This window comes from Neolamprologus brichardi, chromosome 1 (genome assembly GCF_056152115.1).
Source record: "Neolamprologus brichardi isolate AB-2024 chromosome 1, ASM5615211v1, whole genome shotgun sequence".
Classification (NCBI taxonomy): Eukaryota; Metazoa; Chordata; class Actinopteri; order Cichliformes; family Cichlidae; genus Neolamprologus; species Neolamprologus brichardi.
The window spans coordinates 4,054,441-4,079,467 of record NC_142104.1 but is presented as its reverse complement, the minus strand read 5'-3'; the positions used below and the strand labels follow the sequence as shown (position 1 = coordinate 4,079,467).

The 25,027-nt window shown below is 38.8% G+C and overlaps 1 protein-coding gene across 2 annotated transcripts in view; it reads left to right on the top strand.

Moving 5' to 3' along the window:
• si:ch211-186j3.6 (neural-cadherin) overlaps positions 1 to 25,027 on the top strand; it is a 359,727-nt gene that overhangs the window by 152,040 nt on the left and 182,660 nt on the right. For both annotated transcript variants that reach the window (XM_087841852.1, XM_087841818.1), the window contains exons 13-16: positions 1,671 to 1,920; positions 7,778 to 7,905; positions 8,121 to 8,307; positions 14,247 to 14,390. In XM_087841852.1, the coding sequence (XP_087697978.1) occupies positions 1,671 to 1,920; positions 7,778 to 7,905; positions 8,121 to 8,307; positions 14,247 to 14,390 (709 nt within the window). The remainder of the gene's footprint in view (positions 1 to 1,670; positions 1,921 to 7,777; positions 7,906 to 8,120; positions 8,308 to 14,246; positions 14,391 to 25,027) is intronic.

Sequence of the window (25,027 nt, the reverse complement as noted above, 5' to 3'; positions counted from 1 at the left end):
AAGATTAAAGATTGCACAGACTATGAAACAACATAAAAAAAAATCATTGTTTGGCATCGTGGCATCAAGCTTAAAAACATATTATGCAAAGTTTGTGGATTATTGCTGACCAAAGATGTTTGTTGCATGTTAATCCTGATGTTATCCCTTCCTAAACGTGTCTGAAGAGTAGAGCAGAGGCTCGTTTTGTGTCCGTCTTCCCTCACAATCTTTTCACAGCTTTGATGTGTTTAAAAGGCATTCAGTCGGTCTTAATGGCGAGCAACAACAAAAGAGTGTAACTGTGTAGGAAGTGTGTGGGATGCCAGTGGAGCTACAGGTTTAGGAACCGCAGCTACAGAAAAATGCAGACATTCAAAAGACCCTTAAATCTGTTGATTCATTGCTTGTGTGGTTCAGATGTATCCTGTCAACAGCACTTTGTTATTTATGGACACGGCTTTTCATGCCATTAACAGTATTTTCTAAGAGTCTCTTGAAAGCAGTTTAATCCATTAAAGTTTATGATGAATATTCAAACTCAAAGGGTCGAAATAAAAAGACGCGGGAGAATACTTTATACAGCGCTGTGTGTTTAATTGTGTTTGTTCGAGATGCTGATAAAGGGAAGCACACAGAGCGCGGTCCCTGCGGTATGGAGCATAAATTGAGATGGCAGATCAGTGTTGATTTGACCGTTGAGCGAAGATAAAATGACTCTCGGTGGGTTGTTAAATCTCTGCCATGGACATTTTGAGTTTTTATGTCCTAAATCGGGGCATATAGTAGTCAGACATGTTTGCTAGTTCCGCATGCCTCGCAGGGTGTCTCATTATTGTAGCTGCCATGCTCTGCAGGTTGAATGGATACAGCTAGGTCACCCATAGGCAAGCCGCATCGTGCCCGAAATGGCATTTTTGATTTTAATTGGGGTGTGTGTGGCATCAGCTTTGAATAGTTTCTCCTTAATTAGTTTATGGAGAAAGCAGAATGAAAAGCAGAGAGTGTTTCCCTTTCATCCCACAACATTTCAGCGGGTTGTTGTCTAGTGTAACAGTTTGAGACTTTCTATTATTTTAGTGTTCATTATTATGAGCTGTGAAATGCTTTTTTCCCCATTTGGGCAGATCGTTTTCCCCCTATTTGTAATGCACACTTCAATTGGAGCTCAGCAGTAGCTCTTTACACTTCCCTTCCTGTCCTGAGGGTCACTGCTGGAATTTAGCATTTTTCCAGCTCTCAGAGTTCATAATTGGAAACATGTAAAAAATTTGCCAAATGCAAATTGCTGTTGGTTTTCTGGATTTTTGTGCTGTTGGTCATCTCTCAGGTAGAATTGTTATGGGTGACTTCCAAATATGAGAAAATGAGAACGACACGTGGAGGCAAATAAACCCAAACCTTGTTGTGGGTATTAAATGTGAATTCAGTCGTTTATTTGGTAAGACAACTTCCAGGGAGTCAGAGTACGTCATTTATAGTGACACTTTATCTAATGGGAGCAAGGAGGAAAAAGGAAGTTCATTAAATAATTTATTGTGCAGTTTATTGAGTTTTCTGAGGAACCACTAGTGGACTTTGACCATTTCAAAGACGTCTTCCCAGACATGGATGAAGGCTACACTAAACTTCCTTCTGTGGAGATTTTAATATTTATTGTTTCCCTCTTTTCTTATCTTTGTTCCAAAAAGACCATCAAAGCCACTTCACCTCTTGGAGATCCCAGAGTAACGTATAATTTGGAGGATGGCATGGTCCCAGAGACCAACATGCCAGTTCGTTTTTACTTGACCCCCAACCGAGAGGATGGTTCGGCATCTATCCTGGTGGCAGAGCCCCTGGACTATGAGACCACCAAGAACTTCATGCTGAGGGTTCGAGCTCAGAATGTTGCTGCTGTACCACTGGCTGCCTTCACGACGGTCTATGTCAATGTGACTGGTAAGCCCTCTTTTATTCATTCATTTATGAATCTCCAAATGTAACATGTTCCATTTGATATCTCATGGAAATTGTCACAACAGTCGCCCTGTGGAATAATTTAGCCTTCCATGTGTCACATTTTATTTATTAAAACTTACTGTTTTAACAATAGATGCCTTTAATAAATGCCCGTTAAGTGAACAGTAAACATAAGCAAAACAATGTTGTTAAAACATGGTATAATTAAAGGTGCAAGGACAATGTCACAAAGATGCATTAAGTCAGAAGCAGGTAAGAATTTAGGAATGAATTTCTGTTCTGTGACAAAACAAAAAAAAGCCAGTCGAGTCGTTTTTTTGGTCGGGCTGCGTAAAATAAGCTCCAAACAGAATTAATTTCTCGAGTTTTCGAGATACAGAAAAATAAAATCAAGAAAATACTTGATAATAAGCGTCTTTATGCATCTTTGGGAAATAAGTCCAAATAACTCCAAAAGTATCTTCTTTTCTAAGTTACCATCAACACAACTGATAACATCACTAGTAATTTCATCAGTTATTAGTTACACAGTCATTTGTTTGCAATAAAATAACTTAAGTTGAATTTAAGATCGCGCATGATGCCATTTAAATATCACACAGTTAGGTAATGGTATACTATACTCCTCACAGTACAGTGTTCAATAAGACATTCGGTGGCTTCTAATTTGATAACTTGTAAATGCAGATAGATTCTCAGCATAGTCTTTGTTTTTAAAATCGTGTCAATGTAGATTTTGTCAGTCTGTCATGGGCTGGGTCGTGTAACACAGTGTTTGAGTTTTATGTATTTTTGTATCCATTTTTGAACTAGTTCATTTCTAGGTGGCTATTTAGTCCTTTATTTCTTAGTTCTTTCTGTCATCTCTCCCTGATTCGTGCATCTACCTGTCATGTTTCATGTCTGTGTGGTTATGTTAAGTTCATGTCATGATTTATCTTCATGTCTCTGGGTTTCCTGTTTTATTTTGAAAGAGTCTGTTGTTCTTTGTTCACTGCATTTAGCTTTACTCTCCCCTGAGCTGTAATTATGTTTCATTCTAGTCAGCTGTGTCCTCATGTGTCTCCACTTCCCCTGATCACCTCATGTGTGTATTTAGTCCTCAGTCTTGCTGTGTTCAGTGTTGCGTCGTCTGTGTTCTCACCTCCATGGTTTCACGGTCAGTCTTTGCAGTGATCATCATAGTCTCTGAGTCTTCTTAGTTTGTCACAGTACTAGTTTTCCCAGTTTAGTTATAGTCTAGTTTAGTCACGCTATCCCTGCTGTGTTTGTACACTTTGTCTTCAGCCATAATAAAGGCTCGCTTTCTGTTAAGTTCACTCCCGTCTACTTACTTGTGTACGCACCTGGGTCCATCACACAAACCACCGCACGGCCTGTCTCAGCAGACCGTGACACAGTCAGCATTGCGCTTCCAAAAATCCCAATTTGAGTGGTGCAAGGCAGCGACCTCGTTAACGTCAACATTTCATTATGAATTGTTATCTGACAGTACAAAAAGAAAAAAATAGGATAGAATAGAATAGAATAGAATAATCCTTTAATTGTCCCACAAGGGGAAATTTGGTTGTAACAGCAGCCAGAAATAATATGTATAAATAACAAATATGTCCATAGGAACAAATGCAGCAGAGGGAGCGGAGCGATTAGCAAACACACATAAACAGCTTGCAGACAGCCAGCGGTGGCACATAAAGCAATATGGTCATAGAGCAGCACACACCTAGCACTGCACTTAAAAATGTCAGAGTTCATGACTACTTTGCCCACACTCTGTGGGTATACAATCAGCACAGAACAACACGAAGGTGATGGTTTGGTCATTTGTTGGTTATATAAGAGTTTTTTATCGTTTTACTTGCTGTCAAAGTGACCTTTTTTATAATTTACCAGAGCCATGATGTTTCTGTTAAACCCAGCAGGATCTTTTAACACTAAAAAAGTGAAGAATGCGGTGTCGCTGCATGACTCTGATGTTTAGTTAATGTGTTACAATACCAGTCGCACAAACTAAACTGAGGCGGAAACAGGTTGTGTATTCGATAGTGAAAACAGTTAGTTGCAGCTCTACATGCATGTTGCTGATAAAACACGTTTTCTTTTGAGCATTCTCGTCTTCTGTGGTATGCTTTGACTCGGTACAGTAGAAAAGTTCATTGTTCAGATTATTATTGTTGTCTTGTTATTCAGCATTGATCTGTTGTTGTACTGGTCCTTTCTAAATTGAGGCCACAGAAGAAAATAAAACTGAATAGAGATGGCAGGGCAGCCGAAGTTTGCCAATTGAGCTCCAATTTTCCAGTAGAGTTGTTTAAAACTACACAAATCCAAATTATTTTGAAGAATTCGACAGCTTTTGGGAGTGAGGGATGAGCATATGCTTAACCCCAGTGCCTCGCTGCCACTGCAGGTCTCACCCTGTCACTTAAAGCTCACATTTTCCAATGAAAGGTCACTCTCCTCTATCATTTTTATTCTACTATTATTAGTTTGGTCTGTTGCAGTTAATAGTAATGCCCTGCTGACCAGACACGAGCTATGAATTCCCTTGTAACATGCATGCATGAACACACACACATATGCACACATACACATGCTCCATTTCGAACTGGTCTTAATCCAGTAAGAAATAATTAATTCTCACAGTCCCGACTTTCCTCTTCTCTTTTCGCTCACCCCTCCTCCCCCTTATCTGTCTTAATAAGAAAGCTCTTTGACTTCTCCAGAGGCAGTCAGTCTGAGGAAGTGAGGGAGGTCTGTAATGGATTTAAGGCCCCATTTTTAATTCATAGATTAAGACATTTGCTGAGAAGAAAGGAGAAAGAAAAAAGGTATATGAAGCAGCATTAGATTTAATGCGTGACTCTGTTCAAGTCATTTCTGTAATGCTTTTGGTCTTAAATCAGCTGTGTTAAAATCTGGCTTCTGCTGTTGAGGAAAACGTAAGCTCTCGTCCTCCTCACTGGTTCTTGGTATTGCCTGCATTTCAACTTTTGGCTTATAACTTTGTCTTTCTTTTTGTTATGGTTCAAGGTAAGTGATGTGGAAAAAAAGCCCAGTTTTTTTGTCCAGTATTGAGCGCTCTAATGCACGCTTTGATCCTCATTTTGACCCCAACTGGGGAAAAATAGTTGCGATATCGAAAACTGTGCAAAGACATAATTGGTTGCTGTTACAGTAAATATAAAGACTAGCATGATTACGCCGCTTTATGTCCCATTGTGCTAATACTCATCCCTTATGATGATGAGAATTGGTTGAAAGCGGTTACTTTGCAAACCAGTTGTTTCGTTTTTGTTTTTTAGAAGATTTCATGGCGTCATAATCATGCGAGATTTGCCCGTCTTAAAGCTGCGAGCTTACAGTGAGCTTACAGAGAAACCACAGATGGTTTGGGTAAATTGGCATACTTGACTCGTAATTTGCTTACTTTCAAAGCCCCTCAGACTGCAGCTTGTTTTTCCTTTTCAGCGTTTTGTGTGTTTTGTGTTTCATTGATCCAGTAGGTTGAAGTCAGTCTGTGGTGGACAGTAACAGACAGCTGGTTCATCTAGTCACCTGTCAAAAAATTGCTTGTCCTTTTCCATTTTCCAGATGGTCCTTTGTGAGAAAACACTTGGCACCAAAGGGCAGTCAAACCAAATCATCTGACTGGTTTTTGGGTTTTTTCAGTTTTCATGACTTTATATTATGTTTGCATTATAAAGTGGAAAAGAGCCACTTTGGTGAGATGCTTCAGGTAACAAACCAAACAGCACTGCACAGGGGTTTCTAATACTCTGATATAAGTTATCATAGATGCACTTATTTTATTTTATTTTTTATTTTTACAGATGTTTAAAAACAAAGTGACTTTTTTATCTTCACTTTTGTCTACAGCAGCAGTGCTTTGCAGCAGCCTGTTAATAGCAATGCGAATTGTGGGAAAAAAAATCAAGCTAATTACAGAGCAAAATAAAATGAAGTTCTAATTACAAACAGATTGTTTGAAAGTTTGTTGCATGTGGCTCCATGTGACCTGACACTGACATGAAGGCTACTTTATTGTACTGGAGCTAAAGTGGTTCTAACACAAACTCCATTTACAAATGATCAAGATTTATAGAGTATTTCTGAACATCTGAGGGTTTTTTTGTTTTATTAAAAAAAGAAGCATATAAGTGTAGGTTTAAAAGATCTTAATTGTACAAATAAATGTAAAGCAACCAGGAGAGGAAGAATATGCTCTGTGCGTTTGGTGCTGCCCAGAAACACTGCTGCCAAACTGCAGTCAAACTCTAACATGTGGAAAGTAGGAAACAAAAAGTAGTAAAAGAAGCATCTATGTCCACTGTGAGCGACCATCTTTGAACAGAGGCGGTGGTTCACGACACCAACTCTCTGCCATCTATAATCCAGTTTTGAGATCCCTCCCCAGACGCCTTAACGCCCACTCACATCCTGGGCCATCTGACCTCAGGAATTCGCATGATAAGGTGGGGCCAGGTTTCACAATAAACTCACCCGAAACTCTGGCTGATTGGGACCCACACCCAGTTTCACACCTTGACTCAGGCGATTAGAGGATCATCAGGGGGTCCTTTTGTCCCTCTGTGGGGGGAAACTCCCACTAGGTTTATATCTGGGACTCTCCACCATTTGACCTTAGAACTGAAGAAGCTTCTCGGATGAGAGGTGAAACGTCTTCAAGCAACTTAAAGAAGTCCAGACGCTTTTCTTTGCAAGCTCTTTTGACTACGATGACCTGGATGACTGAGAACCTTCACAGACATGAAACGAAAAGTATTTTTGCCAGTGAATCACCAGTTGTATAAATATAATTAGGAATAAAATTACTGTTGTTTCTTTAGTTGTTTTTGAAGGAGAAAAGGGAGCTTAAGCTATTGTAAGCAGGTGAGGATGTCAGAGGTCTGTTGTGCTCATTTCCAGCTCTACATTTCCTTTTTTTGGACTCAAGTAGCTTTGCATGACTTGCTGTACATAATAAACATAGTTTATCTTACACTGAGCGCGGCTGTAGCCTCTCAGTTCATCTTGTTTGAACCAAGATTTTTTTGTTTTGTTTTAAACTTCTGTGACTTTTATGCTATATATAGATATTGATATATGTGCGTATGTTTTGGAGGGTGTAGTGTGACAGGACATGGGCATAACATGCAAACGCCACACTGAAAGGAATGTCCTCTGCAGGGTTATACCCAGAGCTGCACATAAGTGGTCCGCAGGTGCGCGTTCGCTGTCAAAATAAAAGACGTGCACCAGATGAGAAGTTGCAACGTGCATTTGCGTACGTAAGATTTTCTGGAGGAGGACGGACATTTGTTTAGAACTCTTAAAGATGTCGAAGAAGCAAGCTCCGTAAGCAATTAGTTTGGTGTTCCTCCACCGCAAAAGAAGAGCGTATTCCCGGAAATTCCGAGAATATGCGCTTCTTTTGCGGTTCGAACTCCTTCTGATGTTTTTTTGGCGGTGGGGGAACACCAAAGTAATTGCTTACGGAGCTTGCTTCTTCGACATCTTTAAGAGTTCTGAGCAAATGTCCATCCTCCTCCAGAAAATCTTACGTACGCAAATGCGCGTTGCAACTTCTTATCTGGTGCGCGTCTTTTATTTTGACAGCGAACGCGCAGCTGCGGACCACTTATGTGCAGCCCTGGTTATACCTTCTTTCTTCCTCTGAAGCAGCAGTGCTAATCAGTGTGAAAAGTAAGACTAGCTTGTCCCCTTCAGAAAGCCCATCGCTTATCTGTGACATTTCTGTTAAATCCAGTAGATCTCAAATGGAGAAGCATTTTTATTTAACTCTGAGCACTATCTGTATTTCTTCCCTCTCCAGATGTAAATGACAACGTCCCTTTTTTTACTTCATCCATCTATGAGGCCTCGGTCACTGAAGGAGCAGAGTCGGGAGCTTTGGTTTTCCAGGTTTCAGCTAATGACCTGGATTTGGGCCCCAATGGCAAGGTGAAAACAAATTCCCACGTTTACACACAAATCATTGTAAAGAGTAATGATGCAACCTTGGTTGAAATGAATGTTTTTGAATTTCTGCTCTGTATTATTTTCATTCTGCTTTTTATTATTCAAGAGGTCTTCTTCCTTGCTGTGCAAATTTGCACTAATTAGCTCAGTTTTAGCATCTGGCCTTCTGTATAATTGTGTCTGCCCCCACCTCCCAGATCTCTTACTCCCTGCTGGAGGATCGCAGCGGGGACCATCAGTATTTCCGTATCGACCCAGAGCTGGGGTTCATCTACACTCAGGCCGTATTTGACCGTGAGACCAAAAGCTCGTACCTGTTGGAGGTTCAGTCTGTAGATGGATGGGAGTCAGCGCGGCCCGGCAAGCATGGGCAGCCCAACTCTGGTAAATAAGACCAACACTACACAGGACATCTTGTAACTGGATCTATAACTAAGTTGTGATTCCTGTTGTGTTTTTGCTAAGTTTCTTCAGTGACTCTTAATAACAACAATTATATAAAGCTGCCAGGTAGGACCTAGGTTTAATTCCTTCAGCTGTCCACTAGTCTAGTTATGATATGCGCAACGGAGAAAATCATTTGAATGTAATATTTTGCAGGTTTTAGTTAAATTGTTAGTATGTGTGACAATTTCATTTTGGAGAAAGAAAATGTGCATTTTTTATTGGATAAAATAGATATTAACAAAGTTTATCTTTGAGGACATAATTTGCAGTTGAAAAGAGGTGATAAATCGCAATCTATGGTATTGCGATACTCAACATATTGCAAAATGTTAAGAATCACAATAATATTGTACTGAAGTGACAATATCACATCGTTCGGGGTCTGTTTAGTCCCACCTGTACTGTTAGCATTGACTGTAATCAGTGTTGGTCAAGTTACTTGAAAAAAGTAATCAGTAACTAATTACTGATTACTTCCCAAAAAAAGTAATCCCGTTACTTTACTGATTACTTATTTTCAAAAGTAACGGGATTACTTAGTTACTTAGTTACTTTTTAAAAACATGATTTACAACCTAAATAGGTGATAAAGCGATAAATCTTTCAGCCCAATTCTACTTTTTCTACATAATCCATCATACAAAATGTAATCAAATGGAAAAGTCTCTTTTTTTTTAACTTGTTTTATTAGTTTTAATCTTTTAACTTTATGCATCAAGCAAAAATAAAATTATATGCAACATTCTCTGACTGGAAGAAATTAGTTTAACATTTAAACCTATTTTCTGCACATTCCAGCACATAAAATAAAATATTTTTTGTGTTTACTCTCAGTCTATCAAATAAATGCAAGTAAAACACAGCAGAAAATAAATAAAGTCAAAGACTAGCGGTCCTGTTGCTCTATTTTCACCTGTAAAGCAGGAGTGGGGTAGGCGGAGGTTTACCCTGGTGCAGGTGTGCCGCGGTCAGTTGAAGAATCCGCGAGTTTCTCTGTGAATTTCCCGTTACGTCATAGCTACTCGGTGCTTGTTTAGGGGTTTTTTTTTCGCTGTAAAAAGAAGTTTTCTTCCCATGCACAACGGACACTAATGTTTTTGTCACTTTTTATGGAATCAAACTCAAAGTAAGGTCAGTACTTCCACGCTTTAAACGCTGCACGCTCATACTCTCTTCCCACTTGATATATTATCCATTGTTGATCTGCACACAGCTGTTGTCACGAACGTCGCACTCGCTTACGTCACTGTCATGAGACATTCTTGCAAAAAAAACCACAGTTTTAGTAACGCAGTAACGCAGCGTTCCTACGGGAAAGTAACGGTAATCTAATTACCGTTTTTGCAATAGTAATCCCTTACTTTACTCGTTACTTGAAAAAAGTAATCGGATTACAGTAACGCGTTACAAGTAACGCTTTACTGCCCATCTCTGACTGTAATACTGCTAAGAAATGTTTGTTGCACTGGATGAAGAGCAGGTGAAACAACATTACAGCAGGAAAAGTGTTTAGTCAGAACCTATTTATGCTAATGACTTTTATAGAACCTGCGTGAGCTCAGACTGTAGAATGCAAACCTATCGATGTAATGGATATGAGTCGTAATCTACTGTGTGTGTGTGTAGCGATGGTGGCGCCTCATATAGTGACTGCAGAATAGAGCGAGCACAGAGGAGGAGGCTGCAGATAGCTGCTCCGTACTCTTCAGTCTGAAGCTCCAAATCTTCATTGAAGGCAGCAGTAATCTCTGTTTTCCTTTCTGTCGCTTTCCCACATCTGCTCATCTCTCTCTTCGAAAGGACCAAAGGCCATCTTTCTCTTTCCATCTTTCTCTCTTGCACCCTGTCTCTCTATTCCTCTCTCATTTGCTGCCAGATGAAATGCATACATGCGCTGGCTGAATATAGACGCGAAGAAATGAACAGATGTTGAGACAGATGGGTGGATGGAGAGAGGTGTTGAAGAACAGCAAAAACACACCAGGATGTATTTTTAATAAATATGATCATAGATTATTAACAGAGCCTCTCTCTCGGTCCGACTCACTGACATTTGTGGCAACGTAAACAGAAGTTAAATATTAAGAAGAGGAGAGACGGCAGGAAAGCTGCCAGAGTTATTTATTTGTTTCTGTCATATTAATAATAAATGAGGTGGCATGAAGGAGGATGGATGACAGGCAAATTAACAGATACTTATCACTGATGCAAACACCCACGAGTGAATGTAACAGAGATGTAAAGTGGGAGGAGCTCTGGTTCCACATGATTTTCTTGTGGGGAAAAAAAACATGCGACTGACAGTGGAAGCACATCTCGCCATCAAAATCCTGGAGGCGCCACGAGTGTTGGTCTACTTACTTTTTCTCTAAAAAAGTAATCCTGTTACTTTACTGATTGCTTATTTTCAAAAGCAATTAGTTACTTAGTTACTTTTCAAAAACATTATACACAACCTGAATACGTAATAAAGCAACAGACCTTTCAGCCCAATTCTATTTTTTCATCATATAAAATTGAATCAGATGGAAAGCCTCTTTTTAAAAATAGTTTTATGAGTTTTAATCTTTTAATTTTATGCACATTGCATTAAGCAAAAATTGCATTATATGCAACAGTCTTTGACTTGAAGAAATTCTATAACATTTAATCCTATTTTCTGCATATTCCAGCATATAAAATAAAATAATGTTTTGTGTTTACACTCTTTCAAATGGATGCAAGTAAAACACAGCAAAAAATAAATAAAATCTAAAGACTCAGCGGCACTGAGTCCTGTTGCTCTTAAATTTATTTTCACTTGTTTAGCAGGAGTGGGGCAGGTGGAGCTTTGCCCAGTGCAGCAGCGGTCTGTCAGTGGGGGGATCCGGGGGTTTCTCTGTGAATTTCCCGTGGCAGCGTGCTCGGTACTTGCTCGGATTTGAAGTTTAAATTTTCACTGTAGAAAGAAGTTTTCTTCCCATGCAGACTGTACAGCGGATGCTAATGTTTTGGTCACTTTTTATGGACTAAAACTTAAATTAATGTAAGTACATCCACGCTTTGGATTACAGTAACGCTTTACTTGTAACTGCCAGCAAGGCAGATTTTTATTTGGATAGACATATGCAAAATGATAGATACATTTCTCAGTAGCAAAGATGGTTTAAACCAGGGGTGTCCCACGCCAGGCCTTGAGGGCCGGTGTCCTGCAGGTTTTAGATGTGTCCTTGATCCAACACAAACTTATAAATGGCTAAATTACCTCCTCAACATGTCTTGAAGTTCTCCAAAGGCCTGAAACGAATCATTTGCTTCAGGTGTGTTGACCCAGGGTGATATCTAAAACCTGCAGGACACCGGCCCTCGAGGCCTGGAGTTGGACACCCCTGATTTAAATGAAAATTGTCACATTAGTGATCATATTGGACATTATTTAACGGATAAAGGTTAATTCTCACAGAGAATATAGACTTGAGAAAAGTATTTGGTCCCGAATAAATAAACAGTGTAGGCTCTTGTACAATCATATTTTGGGAAGGAAAAAGGTCTTATAGTCAGGATCTAGAAAAGTGTGGAAGTGCCTTTAGCTAACTTGATCTCTGACCTCAGTAAACATTTTACTGATGATTTTATTGCCTTTATTATGAGTTTTAAGTGCAACTGAAGACAGCATGATGTTCATTTCATAATTTTAGATCTCAATTAGATTAAAAGCAGGCTATGTTTTAGGGAACAGATAGCTTTGAGTTTCAGGCCCATACATTGCTTATTCTGTCCTTTGGTTGTTCAGTCCCTGGCTGTTCCAGTCTGCATGCCAAAGTATTCTTGGGTAAGACACTGAACTCCAGTTTGCTGTCTGATGCAGCCATCAGAGTGTGTGTTATTGGATAGAAAGCACTTAGGTAGAGCATAGGTAAAAAAGAGCTTAAATGAATGGATAAAAGAGGCAAGTTGTATAAAGTTCTTTGAGTGCTCAAGTAGAATATGCATTTTTATACATTCAGTAGTCAAAAAAGTCCATTTATGACTGCTGCAAAGACAAGAGCATTAACAAGCCTTAATGTGGACTCAGTGTAACTCATCTCAACTGGAATTACAAGGAATTACAGTGCTTCCTCTGGTCCTCAGAGAAATTCAGCCATAGTCACAAGTACAATCTATGGCTTACAGCAAAAAGCAGCTTTGAATGATTAGATTGGTGGATGTTCGGCATAAGCTTTATATAAGATAGAAAAAGGAGCTTATATTGCTTCCCCCTCTAAATTGTGGCTTTGGTGTAGTAGTACATCATCCATCCATCCATCCGTCTTCTTCCACTTGTTCCATTCAGGGTCTCTGCTGGTCTGGAGTCTGTCCAGCTGTCATTGACTAACAAGTGGGGTGCTGTGTTATGTTATGTTTCGTGAAAGAGTTTCATCACTTTTATACCAGTGAAGACTTTTAGCATTTCAGGTAAGCAAGGTCAGCATATCGGGTAGCAACATCATCCCAGCACACATAAATTGCTTTGCAACACCAAGAGATGTTGCAAACTAGAGACAACAGACAGTCAATTAGTCAGAAAGGATCATTCTGATTAACACTGTTTTCACAGGCAGAAAGCTGCTACTCGCAACTCCTGTTGAGGTGGATTTGGGTTCATAGTTTTAACACATGCACGAAAGTGTGAAAACATGGATGAGTGGGCATCATTAACAGATGAGAGGGAGGATAAGGGGATGACTGCTACATCTGCTTTTCCACTTCCTGTATTCATGTTTCGCCTCTTCTTACCTTTTTCTCTCTCCGACAGACTCTGAACACTTGAAAAGCTCTGGCATCTGTGACTTGCTTTGTTAGAGCTCCAAGGGCTACATTAGCTTGCTATTTGTGCCACGAACTGTATACCAACTCTTCCACCCCGGTTTAAATATTTTATCTCCTCTTGAAGCTGTATTGCAAATTATGCTCGTTTTGATACAGATATCAAAGGAAATATGGTGTGTTGGGTTGCTCAACTGCTGAGCGTTACACTGATCCCCCAGGGTGCTTCATACTCTGCTTCAGCCTGTGGTTGGATGCTGTAAAGAAACAGAACCAGCTGAATTTACCAGTAACACAGTGAAAATGTGGAGACAGATGGCAGATATAAAAGCACCGGAAAGACAACAATGGAGAAAAGAAAAGAAAAAAATATATAAATATATATAAAATACAAATTTTTTAATTTATTTTATCAACTTTCCTTCTGACGATGCTGTCTGTGTTGAGCGCTCAGTGGATCTGCGCTCGACAGTGCAGCCTAGGCGGAGTAGTCGAACGCAGATTCACTGAGCGCAGGGCAAGCTAGCAGACAGAAGCTAAGCTCTCGTTGCAACATGGCAAATTGAACCTCCCCCACCCTCATTCAGATCTGGCGTTTGGAACTATTTTGGTTTTCATGTGATGTATGACCCTGAAGGTAAACGCGTCATGGACTAAAGTAAAACAGTATGTCGGATGTGCCACGCAATGCTCAATTACATTGGTGGGAACTAGTGTGTTAGCGCAGTTAGCTCGTTAAGGTGTTGGCCGTCCAGCCCCACACACGGGGCGATCCGCGGTAGCTCGTTAACGGAGATTTGCCGTGTTGTGGCGTTAACGTCATTTCAGATTAACGCTGACAGCACTAGTGGGAACACAACGAATATGACTGCACATTTACTCCGACATCATCCTAGTGCAAAGACAAGTGGAAGCAGACAAAAACAACAAGCACGCATGCTACAAACTTTACCCGAGTCATTAGACAGCCGTTATTGTTTTGTACCTTTTTATCTGCATCACTGCAAATGATAGTTTCCTTTTTAAAAAGGTGATGGAATAAGAACAGCCTCATCTTAATAATAGTGTCTCTGTCTTACTTTTTTTTCCAGACACAGCATATGTACGCATTTTTATTAGCGACGTCAACGATAACAAGCCGGAGTTTGCACAGGCCTCCTATGAAGTCGATGTGGATGAGGACGCTGATGTGGGCTTTGCCATTCTCACAGTCAGCGCCAACGACGGGGATGAAGGTGGGTGGCACGGATAAAGGATTCTGCATGTACTTGTGCATTTCAGAATTTCGGGATATGTAGGAGTGATGATGGCGATGGCACTGTATGTTCAATATTGAGCACATTTTCTCCAGCTCATTGCTGAAGTGTTTTGCTTTCCCTTCACCAAAGAAAAACTTTCACCTTTCGCTGCTTTTGTGTAACCCTGTGTTACTTTGAGGAAAGGTTTGCAGTGTAAAACATGTAATAAAAAAACTGCAATACGAGAGGTTGAAACAGAAAACTGAACTCTTTTAATAAAACCTTTCAATGGTTTCACAAAAAAAAATCATCTTTACTGTAGTCAAGGATTCTTATTCTTACTACAGCCTTTAAATTCCTGCTATTAATGTTGTCATTTTTTAAAAGTCATCAATGGCAAATTGGCTTTATTCTAAAATAAACACTGTTTTTGTTTGAGAACGTGGTCCTGAGTTGATGTACCAGGTACTTTTAATTCCAGACATCTTAAAGACTGGTTCATCCTTTCACTGAACTTCCCTAATTAAAGACACTAATTATGGAGCCATGTTAGGATATGAGAGCTTTCCAAAGTCACAAAATGAAAAGATTTATCGTTGTGGGGGAACACGCCAAGAAACTCAGCTGTCATGGCCAGAGGCAAATGTCAGCTCATGACAGAAAAGACAAGACCATAATTGCACTCAGGAAGAACACACAGCTAATATTTAATGCATGTTTCCTGAAGTGGTAGCGACAGCAAGGAACAAAATCTACAGATTGTAAATAAAATAAAATATTAAATGCTCACTATAAACAGCCAAAGCTATTTACAGTGGTGGGTGACTGAAACCGAGCAGAAAGAGAGTCTACGAGTCACGTTTGGACTTACTTGGGCAGAGAGAGGCGTGTGGGAAACAGTAGCTCTTTTTTGGCTATCAAAGCAGAGTGAATTAATGCCTTTGAGATAAAAAAACTGAACTGGAGTTTAAAAAATTAATAAAAAGAGCTTATATGTAATACCGGAAAGATTCCCTCTATATTTATTTAACACTGTTTCATTTGACTTTTGAACATGAAAAGTTGAAAACTGATACATGTTCATCATCATAAGGTCAAAGGGGACCTAATTATGTTCATTTCTAGCTCCATATTTTTATTCCTGGATTCTTGGACTAGGATAGGTTTACATATCACAACCCCTCAGTTTATGATTCTGTAAACTTCTTGCTTTTATGTTGCTTTTATTCTCCTGTGTACAGCGACCTTGAGTGTTTTTGAAAGGTGCTTTCAAATAAAATGTATTATTATTATTATTATTATTATTAGTTCTGAAATAAACTGTAGTCATGGTAAAAAGTAGAGTACACCTGCTTTCACTTCAGGTTTCATATCAGGGGGAAATAAAAATGATCTAGTCTTACCTGGTCTCTCCATGTGTTTGCTCCATGTGTTGTCCAATTATTTGGATTTTCTCTGTATTATTGTAGGGTCCGTACCATACTGTATAAAGTGCTTTGGTGCACTTTGGTGCTATATAAATAAAACTGAATTGAATGAATAAAAACTAAGCCAAAATGCAGAAGCAGTGGGTGAAAAACTGAGTACACCTCTTGATATAACAGCTTGTTCGAAACACTTTTAGTAGCAATAACTTAGAAGTAATCATCTTCTGTGTCACCACAGCATTTCAGTCAGGTTGATGTCTGGACTGGGCCTTTGCAGCACCTTGGTTCATTTCTTTTTCAGCCATCTAGTTTGGATTTGCTGGGTTTTGGGATTATTGGCCCCTGGCATTAGCCAACTTGGGCCGAGCTTCAGCTGTCGGCCAGGTGGCCTAACATTTGACTCTAGAATACTTTGGTATACAGATGAGTTCATGCTCAACTCAATGACTGCAAGGTGCCCAGGTCTCTGGCTGCAACGCAAACCCAAATCATCACCCCTCGACCTCTGTTCTTGATGTTCTTGTTGGTATGAGATGTTTATGCTGATATGCTGTGACTGCAAACATGGTACTGTGCATTATGTGTACTGTGGCATGCAGACCAGAACGGGCAACAACCTTCCCTTTAGTAGATAACTTGCTCTGCTTCCCAAACTATAGCTGCCCCAATATGATAGGGTTGTGCTGTTCCTCTGAAGTTGTATTTACCTCATTTTCAGACCTGCAAAGAAGTAGATTACTTTTATTATGTCCTGAAGAACAGAGAGAGCTGTGTATAATAGGTCCTCATTAGAGTAATAAATGCAGTTTTTGCAAACAACATGAATTTTCAGCCAACACAGGCCAACTGTATTGATTTATTTCCATATGATGAGATTAACATTGACTTTTCTTTTGTGTCCATATGTAGGGTTTCAGTTCTTTACACGTTATTTAATTCAGTTTTTACTAATGTATTAATAAGTGACTAAACTTAGTAAATACATTGGAAACATGGATATAACATAACCAACAAGACAATAAAAGCAAGCTGGCTGACTGGCTACAGTGTGACCGGTTAAACCAAGAAGAGCATAGTACTTTTAAAAAATACCTCTCATGTAACTTGCATAAAGCCCTATTTTATAACTCAGTGTATTCAGTTTTGATATCTGTTTTCTGTAATACAACTTTAAAACCGGATTTACAAATATGCTCCTGTTCATGTTACTTTTAAACAAAAAGTTATTTTGAACTTTTTGAAAGGTAGAAAAATATCATCCATCTGAGAAAAAGAAATAGAAACACAGATGCTAGAAGCTCTTTATAGCTTGTAGCAGCTATATAATAAATTTAACTTTCTTCCTTTTTAAGATCTATTGAATGACAAAGAAGATTCAAAAAATTAAAAAGGAAACCTTTGAAAAAATAATGTAGCAAGAGGTGTTTATGAATATAATATATAAACTTACCTGCGTCTGTTATTCATCAAAGAGCTTTATACTTACAAGCCACGCCCACACATCGACTCACATTTCCTGCAGTTGTATTTGTGTTAGTCTGATCACTGCTCATTTGTCAGCAAGCTTCCAGCAATCTGTCACTGTTGACTCAAACAGGAAACACAACTGCTGCAACTGAACTTGCGTGCAGCGATTTTTTTTTTTTTTCACCGCAATCCAGATGTTGTAGCCAGTCTTCTGCCTTAACTGTCGTTTATAATTGCACCTGTAATTCAAATTGAATTCATAAAATGTTTCTGCCTACACTGACAGGCCCCACGTTTCACTTCTAAGCTTTTTTAAAAAAAAATTGTGCACATCTGGAACATATTACGTGCCAGTTAGGGATCGCCCATCGGAAGCAGTGCCTGTGTTACAGACGAGAGGAAAATTAACTGTCAGGGCTGCATTAAAAAGGGGGGCTGACTCTTTGGGCTGATTCAGACCACTTCAGTTTCACTCAGCGCAGTGTTAGTGCTGGTAGTGTTTTTGCCGATAAAACGTCCAGTGAATTAAACCTGTAAGCAAGTCGCTCACAATCCTTTTTAAAAACCAAAGCTATTCACTATTTAGATTTATTTATCATTAAATAATTTTTTCTTTTCCAAAACGGTAAAAATAAGCCTTGGAGAAATAATTTAAAATTTCTGCTCATCAGTGCTTGCCTTAATACGCACACACACACACACACACACACACACACGAACACACACAGAGAGCAACAGACTGCTGGAGTTCAGAATAAAGTTACCACCACAGGGAGCTGTAATGTGTGTGCATGCTTGATTTTTCTTCTTTCCTTGCGAGGAGTGCAGAATGTTAAGTTAATGAAGGAGGAAAAGAAGGAGATTGTTGAAGTGATTTCTACACTGCTGCCAGTAATGAGGACAGAACGATGCCTGTTCATATCACACAGCTAATATATAGCAGTTAGCCACAGTCATTAACAGTCCATGTAAAATAATTGCTGAAACCACTAGAGACAAGTGCAGTTTGAAGATGTAAAATGTTTGCATAGTTTCAAATGGCAATTTTGAACCTCTAGCACAGACTCTAGTTAATGACTCCTTTGATTGTCTGACATCTTTAAGAATGTTTAATTCCACTAAATAGCAAATCAAAAAGAAATAATAACTCCAAAAGTTCTTAGTGACACAAGCCCGCTGGCAGTAGTACCCCCTTTTCTCACTCCACTGCAAGAACTTGAAACATCATAGTCCCTAAACTGTTTTTAAGGCCTCTTTTAGGAATTTTTTAGGTACTTTCCCAGACTAAGAGGAAGTAATACAGTGTACGATGGCTGGTCTAATACTTGACTGCAGCAGCAGCAACTTCCATTAAATAAAGTGTTAGACTGAAACACTGGCCATGTTAACAAGAGCACTTACCATTCTTGGGGAAATGAAGAGGAGGAGGAAACAGGATTACAGAGAAATAAAGGTGAACGACAAAAGGTGGCGTTTCATTACCGGCTGCAGAGTTTCTGTTTGCAGTGCAAAAGCAAAGAGAATCAAAAGGTGTAGTTTAAGGAGAACCTCCCCAGCAGTTACTTACCCCCAACACTAGTTTCACCAAAGTTGATGTTTTTCTCTCTCCAGGAAAGCTGAGTGCTGTTTACCTGGTGACTCGTGTCGCTGAATGTTCAATACAGCATAATTGAATATTTACTTACTTACTAGATACTATTTCGTCTACATTACAATGACTTGAAAAGGTTGTTAGATCAAATATTAATTTAAAAAAATCTCAAAACAAATCACAAAATGGAAAATACTTTAAATTTGACTTTATGTTTTGATTATTGTATTTTATTTATTAACCTTTATTTAACCAGGAAAATCCCATTGAGATTAAAAACCTCTTTTTCAAGGGAGACCTGGCCACATGCAACAATAAGTGAAAAAATACAAATAAAATAAAATAAAATTCAAATAAAAAAAAGATAAATAAATAAAAAAAATAAAAAAGTCAGTTAAAATGACAATCAATCTAATTGAAACAGTTGCATGTTATGGACTTGGCCTCAAGGAGTCGTAGTTTAGATTTAAAAGCACTTAATGAAATTAATTCAGTCATTTTCCTTCTGCAGTTTGTTCCAAGCCGAGGGTGCTAAATGGACAAAAGCTCTTTTACCAAGTTCAGTTTGAGCAAATGGAACAGAAAGTAACAAGTAACCATGCGGACGAAGAGAATACCGACCAGCATGTTTCATTACAAGCAGGGAACATAAATAAGAAGGCAGCAACCCAAGTATCGCCTTATATATAAAACTGTATAAATGAGAGTTCCTCCGACTTACCAAAGCAGGCCATCCTACCTGAGAGTATAACTCACAGTGGTGAGTCTGAAATTTACGGTTAGTGATGAACCTCAGAGTAGCACGATACACAGAATCAACCATTCGAAGACATTGAGCAGAAGCATTCATATATAGAATATCACCATAATCCAGCACAGGCAAGAATGTTCCAGCAACAAGCCGCTTCTTTGTATTAAAAGAGAAACACAACTTATTTTGAAAATAAAATCTCAGTTTTAACTTCAGATTTTTCACAAGAGTCTCTACATGTGGTTTGAAGGTAAGCGAGTCATCAATTAAGATTCCCAGATATTTATAGGTGTGAACCAACTCTATTTTAAAACAACATGAGCTTTTTTTGTCTGCGTTGAGAACAAGTTTAAGCTGAAGTAATGAGTGCTGGACAGCAAAAAAGGCTTTCTGCAAGGAGTCAATGGCTTGGACAAGAGTTGAACCACAGCTGTAAATAACTGTATCATCAGCATAGAAGTGCAAGTTTGCATCTGGCACATGTAGACTAAGATTGTATTTGTCTAGTATAAGATTACATAACAATAACAACAAAAATAGAAGTAGTTGTGGTAGTCTATGGTATTAGACAGTGAAAAACTGTAAAAAGACATTCATTTGAACTGCCAATAGGTCAAAAGTCAAAGTCAGCTGTATTGTCAAAGACCATATGTACAGTCATACACAGGAATTTGAAATTGCAATGCTGCCATGGCCCTCAGTGTACACTAAACCAATAAAAAGATAAAAATAAAATAGGAATCTTATGTACAACACAATGAGAAGCTACTACGTTAAAAAGTTGGACATGATCATTTCTACATGATCTTCTTTGTTTTTACTTCCTTAATTAACAAATTAAGTGAATGAATTATAATAAGATAACATTTTGAGTAATTTAATGTTTAAGTGACTGTGAACACTTTGCTTTCAATTGTAAGTTTAAACAGGACTGCTTAACATAACTTGTAGTATTATATATGCAACTAAAATGATTTTAACAAACGTATGTACTGCACTTTTAATCTGCTGTGGAAAATTGTATGAAAATAAAATGTTTTTAACAGCGACATATTATTTTTGTTGAATTCTGAATACGTCGGCGCTCCAATTTTAAATCTAAAATCTTTTTGTTCTTATTTCCAAAATTCTTTCTCTACCTCATTTAATCTAATGCAAAGCATTTTTAATAAAAATCTATTAGAAGCTGATCAACAAACGTTCCCCTAAATGCAATTACGGATAAAGCCCAGGTCTGCATCTCAATCGCTGTTGCATCTACCACCCTAATGTTAATATGAAAGGGAAAGGAGAACCCTCTGAAGACGAGATGGGATTCACAGCTTATTAATGAGATGAAAGTCAAGGAAGAGGAGAGGAGAATGCTCTAATCCAGATCGTTTTGTACCGTCTGTCTGTTTTCATTTTAAATGAGACATCAGGGGATATACGTAATTGCATCCTTTCGGTTCACTCGCATTCTCTGTTTTTTTTAGTTTGTCTGAATCTCTTAAGTATTTAGAAAACCGCTGAGACCTAAAGGGGGAAAAACACAGCAGAGGGAGTGATACAGCGGTTAAAACAAACAAACAAATGGAGAGAAAATTAATGTTTTTCCCAGCTGTGCCAATTTTAAAACTCCCATCTCCCTAGGTGCTGTATTTCACTTAAACTGCAATATACAGACAACAAAACACAAATCGAGGAGAGACAGACGCACAAATCTGTGACTCCAGACGATGTTTTCTGGACTTATCTTAACCTTAACTGCTTATTCCCAAGCCTAAACCTTAAAACACATTAACCTTGATTTAATAATTTAAATGAGATGGATTTGTTTTTGTCCCCTATTAGGAAGAAACGTATTCATAATTTAACCTAGTAAAATGATTTACGCCCCCACAAAGTGAGAAATTCTTGGAGCACACAAAAAAACACAAAGACGAGTGTCAGGCCATTTTACCTGATTGAATCCAACAGAACACTATTGGGGCAATTTGGAGAATTCCCTTATGAAGAAAGTAAAAAAGCATCAGAGAGAAAAAAAATGCCTCTAAGGAACAGCAAAACATCTCTCCATAAATCAGTGAAACACCTGAAAACACAAGTAAAAAATGGAGCATCCTCAAAGAGGACTGAGATATTTCACCGCAAATAAAGATACAAAAGAAATTTGTTTATATCTTATATTCAACGCAACATGGGAAACATCATGTAGATCATATTGTGCAAGACTCTGTGTAGTGTCCACATAAGACAGGGGTCGGCAACCTGCGGCTCTTTAGTCCTTATACTGCGGCTCCGGGTGGTTTGGGAAAATAAATTAGAAGTATTTAGCTGAAGTACATTTTATTTGTGTTTAGTTCTTTTTTTAACGTGTAGTTCTAAATTGGAAGATTATTGTGATTTTGAAATATAAAAATAAAATTATATTATTTTTTCATCACTCAAAATAAGCGTCACACTCGCGGAAGCCGGTGTACCCGCCGAAACGCCGTGCATTTATCGATACTTTCGACCCCAGGTAGGCCAGTTATGGATCTTCGGATCCACATTATGTCAGCAGCTCCACCATGAACTATGTTAAAACAAACACCGCTCACGCCTCACAGATGACAGCTTACAGTCCTGTGTAAAGATGAAAGCCCCGAATTGCAGATGCTGTGCGCAGCGGTCGGGACCATAAGTCTTATTGTAAACACATCACGGCAGACCCGACGATGTTTGCATGAACACGCTTTTCAGCTTCTCTTTATTGACCACTTTTCACACACGGTTGCTGTACGCATACAGCTGGCTGTAGCTTTTCAGCTCACAGCCCGACAACACAACAGCAGAGAGAGCACAGACTTTAAGGTGGCGAGGCGTGATTGCGGGTGCCGCTCAGGTGCGTCCGCCTCCCCTGCAGCGGCGCTGCAGACCACGCCCCGCCACACACATTAACCAGGTAAAATACATATTTAGGCGGAATTTTGCAAATATCTATTTTTCCTTTTTTAGCAGCATAGTGCTTTTTTTCCAATTACTTTTTAAAAGTCAGGTCAAGGCTCTAAAAGCCCAAAGGCGATATAAGGGTGACGATTCACAGCAGTTTTTGTTTGCTACATGGATCATTTAAGTTCAGCTGGGTGTCTTTCCTTTTGTTATATTTCTTTAAGAGTTCAAAATGTGTTAATTACATAAATAAAATGTAATTTTCTCTGTAGCGCTTCATGGATTTCATAAGCAACACACCTTAGTTGCTCTGTGGATTCTTTTAAAAAGCAGTTAAAAACTTTTCTGTTCAAACAAGCCTTTTGTTGATCTACGTATTTTATATTCTTTACATTATTTACATTTGATCTTTTACATTGTGCATAATGTCTATTGATTGTATTGTTTATTTTAATATTTGTGTACAGCGCTTTGTGACTGCCTCTCTGTGAAAAGCGCTTAATAAATATACTTTACTTACTTTAGTTGTTCACACAAAGCATAAAAGTAAAAAACAATGTATACAGTGTTATCTTCATTTTAGATTTCAAAAAGTATTTGCGGCTCCCAGTGTTTTCTTTTGCGTAGAAACCGGGTCCAAGTGGCTCTTTGGGTGTTAAAGGTTGCAGACCCCTGACATAAGATTATCAGCGACGTGGTAAACAACCAAAACACTTAGTGGCGACTGGTGAAATAACCCCTTGTACACTTTTCTTAACTTAAAAGCAAGCAGCAGGGTATGGCTGATAGACATATGACAAGATGGTCATTACATTAGAGGGTTACCAAGGCAACCAGAACCTAGGACATCTGCTAACAACAAGCTACAAAGTGATGTGCGATGGGCAAAATGCTGCCTGCATAGACATCCCTTTGGTTAAATCTCTATTTAAGGCCCTCCTGTGTTACATAGTTCTACATGTGGAATACTCCCTGGTTTCCTAAATTTTGAGATGTTTTTAAGTAAGTTTCTATAATTATCAATTTAACAGTGTAAAGCTTTTTGCAGACTGTCAGGACAGACACTGTGTTTGTGTGTTTTTTGTGTGGTCCAGATGCTGTGATTGTCATAGAGACCTAAATCTGTTTACGAGATTTCATCATGGGAGTGTTTCTTCCTCATGAGGGGGAACTCTTTAGAAACCCTCATGTGATACTGGCAGTGTGTTATGAATTACCATCATGCCCTTATCTTGCTGGTTTATGAAGACTAGAAATTAATCCTGTTACACAATATTCTGGGACACACACACACACACACACAGCGATCCACTATTTTGTATTCATGAAATGCAACCTAGTAATGCTACAACCTCTGTGCATTGCTATCTGGACTTTGCATTCAGCAGGTTCTCCTGGCCAGGTTTAGGCCAAAATCTGGACCCCAACACAACAAATGTATCTTGGTGTAATCCAGTGGTTCTCAAACTTTTTACATCGTTCCCCACATGGCAGGAAGAAATATTTTCACGCCCCATCTAAGCAAAACAATGACAGAAAAGCCTAGCTGCAACTTTATTTAGATCATAAACTCATTCACATGAATCCTTCAGTACTTTTTGTTTTAAACAAACAACTTTCCTTTCAGGCAACTATTTGTAACTTTTGTCACTAGACTGCTTCATCAGACTACACCCTTTCTTCAAAAAAGCAACACATTAAATAGAATGTGAACATTGCCAAACATGGAAAATAAAGTTGTTAAAAAAAGGAAAAAAGACATCCAGAAACTTGTGAACAGAGATTAAAAATATATAATTTAGTGAGGGTTTAATACTAATCACTCTGGCTGCAGTGAGCCTGTTTTTGAGAGCAGAGCTGTGGTGGGGCGTGGTCTGCTGCGCGGAAGCCGGGGAGGTGGATGCGTCCCCAATAACGCCTCACCGGCGTGCCAAAGTAGGTGTCCTAGTCAAAATTTGTTTCCTTTGCATCAGGAGCATTCACTGTGCAGGGAGAGCAGATCCAGCTGACTCTGCCTCCGTTACAACATCCTAGACGTGGGAGTAATAAACGGCTTTAGTGAAAGATAAGTGTTGTTACATTACTGTTCAGTTTGTGGGTTACAACAGAAAATGGTACATTGATTGTTCTCACGCATTATCGGACGGGATTGTTTCAATAAACCAAGGACATTTTGACTGATAATTATTGGTATTCTTCTGTAACTGTACAGAGCTAAAACCTCCAAAATTTCAGGAGTAGTTTGTCGTTATCAGAGGTGTTTGTGAAGTAAAAATTAAGAATGTGGGATACTGTTTGTCCGTGATTTGGACAGCCCAGTGCGTGCTCCCGACAAAGGGGAAACAAATTCTGTCAAATTCTGTCGGGGATACCTACTTTCCTTCCATGATACCTTCCAAGCTATATAGTTTATGTCTTCCATATTTCCAACTATATCCATAATCACATACTGTGTATGCTACCATTGTATATAGTGTATTATCTT